The following is a 6,149-nucleotide window of genomic DNA, read 5'->3' on the forward strand; positions in this document are numbered from 1 at the left end:
AACTTGATTTGCCTTTGGCTGCAAATTTCATTCTTGGATCAATTTGTTTTTGTTTATGGCTTTTTAATGAGATTTGTTGACAATCAAAAATATATAAATGATTAGCAGACCTGTCCTTTCATTTACTGAAAGCTAATGTATGAAGCTGTATGAGCCTGTCTGTGTGGAAATGGTAAAACAAAACATACCAAATGAAAAACAGCAGGCCTGCGTTTGCATCATAGTTTGCTGATGCTCCTCACACTAAGACGAGTCTTATAAACAGTCAATAAATTGATGTCTCGAAACATTTGCCCCTAGGGTCCAACTTTGTTTTGAGCTTTGCCCCAGTCTGTGATCATATCTGTCAGTAGTTTGAGTCTTTATGAAAGAAAAAAAAATGAAAGAAATGAGAGGAGCATTGTTAAGTAAAAACAGTCAAAGCATGGGGGCGAGTTTAAAGATGGGATGACGAGCTGCTTCTCGATTTTACACAGAGTTGTAATGAGAACCTGCTGGGGTAACGCTCAGCTCACGTCTCCGCTGAGCCCCCAAACTTAAATGTCTGTGAAAGTGCATTTGTAATAGAGGCTTTGTGTTTGGAGAGATAAACCCTTAAACACTGTTAGACTTGATCCAGGCCATCCCCCACCCTTTGGATCTGGTTAATCTTTGGTTTAAGACTTTGGTTCTTGTAATTTCCAAAGCTGAGATGAAGCCCTGACGATACATTCCTCTGTCTGTTCGCCCACATATTTTACATATGCGATTCTGCAGCATATCTCCCATAACGGTTTGCATATGAGGGCCAAAAGTGCATCATGAGCCTGCTTAAATCTGATCTTGTTTAGTGGCCCTGGGGGTAGATTTAGTAACGCGTTGCGCCATCGCAAACTGCACTTTGGTGAAAAAAAAGTACTGTCAATACTTACAAAGAGAGCGCAGTGACAAGAGTGTGTATAAGAGCTGGGAACTACAACTGACCCTGATGCATATGTGTTTCTGGGAGTTCCTTTCCCAAGGTGCAAAAAAAGGGAGGAGAAATTTTAAATCAAGTGCACAAACTGATTTACTAACGTCTGCCACTGAAATTTACTATCAGCACAGGGCAAACCCATACTTATCACACTTGGGCTTTAAGTTAATGTGTTTCCGTAGGTCACTTCCTGTTAAAAGGGAGTTTTTCCTGTCCACTTTTGCAAAGTGCTTGCTGAAGGGGGTGTCTGTGCATGGCGGGGCTGTATTATTACTGCATTATTGTAGTCTTTACCTTACAATATAAAGCGCCTTGAGGTGACTCTTGTTGCGATTTGATATATACATAAACTTGAATTGAATTGAATTTGCTGGTGATAAGAGAAAATTAAAAAGAGAAGAATCTGAAACAGGTTACGAAACAAGTCTCTGGAATTTATGCTAATGATCGTGTTAAATTTCAAAGTCAAAAGTCTCCCTGCTTTGTTAGTTCAACCAAATTAAAAAAATTACATAGCATTTAGGTCACTTACTCTAAGTGGGATATTGTCTATGAAGAATAGGTGAATTGCATGAGAACAAACAGGCACTGGATGAATGTTAAATGTATCCATCATAGTGCTATTAAACTGGTGAAAGTGTAATCCTCAACCCCCACAGCACTGCGCAGCTGCAGCTGTCATTGGGCCACGGAGGCAATATGTAACATGTGCCACTGCAAAGGTTTTGTTTCATTGTTTTAAAAAAAGAGTGTTGAAATTGCAGAAATTGTTTGACTTACTTTTAATCAAAAGCATAAATCAAGATGTAAAAAAAAGAAATTAACCAGCATAGTGAAACAGCTGTTTCCTAAGAAGCAAATGACATGATGCTGAAAATTCAAATGTATAATGAGAAGTTCATCACCCCAGAGGAACTATCATGCTGATGCTTCTCTCCACTTTTGAATGAATGCTTCAGTTATCTGCTGGACGCATCGCAAAGTTTTTTCTTAGTTCTGGACAACAGTGGACGTCTATGGCACTTTGTGACATAAGCTACTAAGCAACACTTACTAGTGGAGGAATTTCAGTGTGGCTTGGGAGGAGATTTATTCCAAATAAGAAAAACATAAATCCTTAGATTTCACCTTTAATTTTGAGGGCATGCAACATTGCAACCCTGTTCTATTTTTTTCTATAATTATTATAAAGAAAATTATTTTATTTCAAATACAGGAAATACACCATTGGGACATGAACTCGCTACCACTGCTGCTGTCCTCTAACGATTCTTGGAAATAACTGCGGCTGTATCTGCAGGAGGTAAACGGTTTAACACTTCATGTAAGTGTGCAAAACTGTTCTTAAGATACTCTTTAGATGTGCCAGGTTCACCAAATCATTTATATATTCTGTCTTGTTTTCTTATGGAAAGAAAAACAGCAAAGCGCGCCCTTTCAAAAATGGCACACGTGGACCCATAAACTTTAATGACATGTTTAATTCAGAGCAAATAAACTACAACTGTGTTTTCAGTTCAAATACCTTTTTGACTATTACTTAGAACAAGTGACTCATAACCTTTTGGAATGATCGAAGGAACAGAAAGGAGCACCGACAATGCAGGAATCAGTGTGTGGCACTTAATTAATGCTCCTCAGGTCTTCGCCACTGGAAACAAAAGCCACGTTGCTGCAGGGCTCTCAGGCAGCAGGCATCTCACAACAGATATCTGGATTTGGGTAAGTAAAAGCCAAAAGCATGTGTATATCTCCACGGGGGAGTAGCCTAAGGAGGAAAATATGTTTCTGTGATTTTGCTGAACTGATCCAAAGGCCAAAGTCCTAATTCATTTCAGCTCCATTCAAGTGGATGTGAAGAGGAAGTTCAAGCCTGAGAATAACCACGCTGCTGTCTGCAGACGTGACTGTAGCTCATGGGGGTCTGCGAGTGGACATGAGCCAGAGCTGCAGTGCCGGAGGAGGCAGATTTGGTTTCACCCCTGGGTGTGCTTTGTGCAGGCCTGCTTCTCACACCAGGGCAAACAATATTTCACCATGTGGTATGGAACCTGCAGACCTGCCCGGAGGATTTCACCACTCCTAATGATGGAAAATTAACGCTCCAGTGAACTGAGCTAAATGCCCCTACTGACATTTCTAAACTATTTGCAAAAAAAAAGAAAAAGAAAAGAAAACGGGGGATCACTCAGGATGAATGTCTGTTGATTTGGGCGTAATGAGGGGAACCTGTCAGACGCATTTGTTTTAATTTCCATGGAGAGCCAGAGATTAACTCGGGGGAGGGAAGCTGTCAAGAAAGCGACTGGTGATAAAATACTACGAGCCATAATTAGAAATCAAAAATGCCTCTATGCCCCAAAGGAGTAAGAATTTCGCGGGGAGGGGGGTTCTTTGACCGAGAAGACAAATTTGTCCACATGGTTCACCTGATAGGAGGAAAACCAAATGTGCTGAATGAAGAAGAGGTCTTTGCGCATATTATACAGACTCCTCCCAGACATGCCGGGAAGAAAACCTCCTGTCACAGTAGAAGCCTGCCACTGACAGAAGCTCCGTCCAAAGCCTGAAACTTTCACATACACCAGACAGCATGAGAGCTTTGACTCCGACCGTGGCGGTGCTGTGGGTGATAACAATGCCCTGCCTGCAAGCAATCCACGGACTGTATAACTTCGGCCAGCATGAACTATTCTACAAGAAGAACAACTGCAAGGCAATCCCTGCAAATCTCCTGCTTTGCCACGATATAGAGTACACGGAGATGCGCCTCCCGAACCTGCTCGGACACGAAACCATGAACGAAGTACTGCAGCAAGCGTCGTCTTGGATCCCGCTGGTCCAGAAACAGTGTCACCCGGACACGAGAAAGTTCCTCTGCTCTCTTTTCGCTCCGGTCTGTCTGGACGATTTGGACGAGCCCATACAGCCGTGCAGGTCTCTCTGTGAAAATGTCAAGCGCGGCTGCGCGCCCGTGATGTCCGCCTTTGGCTTTCCGTGGCCAAAGATGCTGGACTGCGAGCGCTTCCCACTCGACAATGACCTGTGCATACCGCCTGCAAGCATCGACAGCTTTGCGCCAGCCACCAAAGAGGGTAACCAGGCGCAAACATTCTGCATGAATCCCAAATTCACTTTGAGGCACACTGGCTCAAAATTCACACATATTTGCAGCTTTATAAAAAAAATGTAAAAAAAAAAATTAAAATCGACGCATGTGTTCTAGTCACGTATATTCAGTAAATGCACAAATCATTTTTTAATATTTGCCTCATTTGATTCCCGTTTCAGCGCCCAGGGTGTGCGATGCTTGCAAGGAAACTGATGAAAATGACAACGAAATTGTTGAGAACCTCTGCAAAAATGACTTTGGTAAGTCTCCCCAACCCATGCATCAGAGCATTAGTACATCAAGGTCAGCATAGCTTAGGGGCCCCTGAGAGCTCGCCGAGTTGTCTCAGGGCAGCATGAAGAGGAGAATCAGTTAGGCCTCCACCCCTGCATGGATTTCCCACGTCTTTCATAAGTGAGCATTTCCTTCATCTCTCGCTCTCTTTCTTCGTTCTGCATGCACTAAAGCTCTGAAAATCAAAGTGAAGGAGATCGCCTACATCAACGGCGACACCAAAATAGTGCCGGACACGAAGAGCAAGGCAATCTACATGGTGAACGGCGTGACGGAGCGAGACTTCAGGAAGACGGCGCTGTGGCTGAAGGACGGGCTGCAGTGTATCTGCGAGGAGATGGACGACATCAACGCCGCATACCTGGTCATGGGCCAGAAGATGGATGGCCATCTGGTCATCACCTCGCTGAAGCGCTGGCAGAAGGGACAGCGCGAGTTTAAAAGGATTTCACGCAGCGTCCGCAAGTTACAGTGCTAGGGAAGAGGGGGAGGAAGAGGTGGGGTGGGGTGGGTACCTGCATGTTAAGGTTGAAGGTCAAGTTTTGTTGAGGGAGTCCTTCTTTTGTGGTCGCAGTTCTGGTTTTTCTGCTCTAGAGCGCAGCAAAGACGTTTGCCTGGCCCCAGAGGACGCACAACTTACTGTTTTTCTCATTGGTTTATCATTGAATACAGATAATGTTTAAAAAGAAGAAGAAGAAGTTGAAATGGGGTATAAAGTATAGATAAACACGCTTGAATAAACCAAAAATCTTTTATTTGACTCTAAAACTATAACTGTGATTTTTATTGTGAAAATCAGACTTCCAGACAGACTTCCATTCAGTTTGTACGCACCGGTAACATTGGTGCCCCCTAGCTGCCAATTTCAAACTGTGCGTCCTTCCCCAGCGAATGGTCTTTGCTGCGGCCCCATCAGTTACAGTTAATTGCACTCAGCTGCTGTCCAAGGTCCAGGGGAATCACAACTTACACGGAGAGAGTGAAAACTAGCAAAGCTTTGAGTCCAGGATTTAAAAATGACTGACTCTACTAATCACTGGCAGATGTGTCATCCTGGTAAAGCTCACAGAGTGAGCTCGTCAGACTTTTAGGACGTTTTTCTCATCTTTTCCAGGAGGTCAAATCAGGTGTTAAATCTTTTAACATTGTTTTTTAGCCGTCATTTCTATAAAAGCCCCATTTAAAATCAACAACAACACGCAGACCTGGACAGCTTTGAGATCAGCAGTAACAGATCTGGTGATGTACTGCTTGGATTAAGTTAACGAAGTATTCTCATCTTATAGAAAGTCACTTCTGCCTCAGACGCTAACGCGGATTCATTTTACACAGTGCCCAGCGATTAAAGCTGTGATCCAGGGGTGCTTAACGCGACATTCAAATATTTGTGGTTTTGTATTCCTACCATTTCCTCAAATGAGAGATAGCTGGCTATATTCTCTTCCCGTTCAGTATTTTAATAATTCTTGGTAAACGTTTTGTACTTGAGCAACTGCATAATTTTCTACCACCATATGATAAAAATATTTTTTTACTCCTAGACATTCATGTGTCATGTAAACGTTCAACTTTGCATCTTCATTCTGAGTAACGCAAACTGCTTCTTGGTATTGATGATTGGACGGTTTTGATGAGCAGGTAGTTTGGTAAATGCAAGTAACTGTGTGTTTGTGTGTGTGCTTGAAACATAAGTCATTTTGGATGTATTACAGTGTAAATATCAAATACTGTCATTTATTCTTGTGTAAAGTTTGCAGCAATTAAAAGATACAAAGTTAATATTTGAAA

General features: G+C 42.6%; 1 protein-coding gene across 1 annotated transcript; it reads left to right on the forward strand.

Moving 5' to 3' along the window:
- The first annotated feature begins 3,295 nt into the window (after nt 1-3,295).
- On the forward strand, nt 3,296-6,149 carry sfrp2 (secreted frizzled-related protein 2). The gene is made up of 3 exons (XM_084931774.1): nt 3,296-4,050; nt 4,247-4,327; nt 4,535-6,149. The coding sequence occupies exons 1-3, from the start codon at nt 3,549-3,551 to the stop codon at nt 4,837-4,839; spliced, it is 888 nt and encodes a 295-aa protein (XP_084787900.1). The 5' UTR covers nt 3,296-3,548; the 3' UTR covers nt 4,840-6,149.

Source organism: Perissodus microlepis, chromosome 6, assembly GCF_051167445.1.
Source record: "Perissodus microlepis isolate ML-2025 ecotype Zambia chromosome 6, ASM5116744v1, whole genome shotgun sequence".
In the NCBI taxonomy this organism is placed as follows: Eukaryota; Metazoa; Chordata; class Actinopteri; order Cichliformes; family Cichlidae; genus Perissodus; species Perissodus microlepis.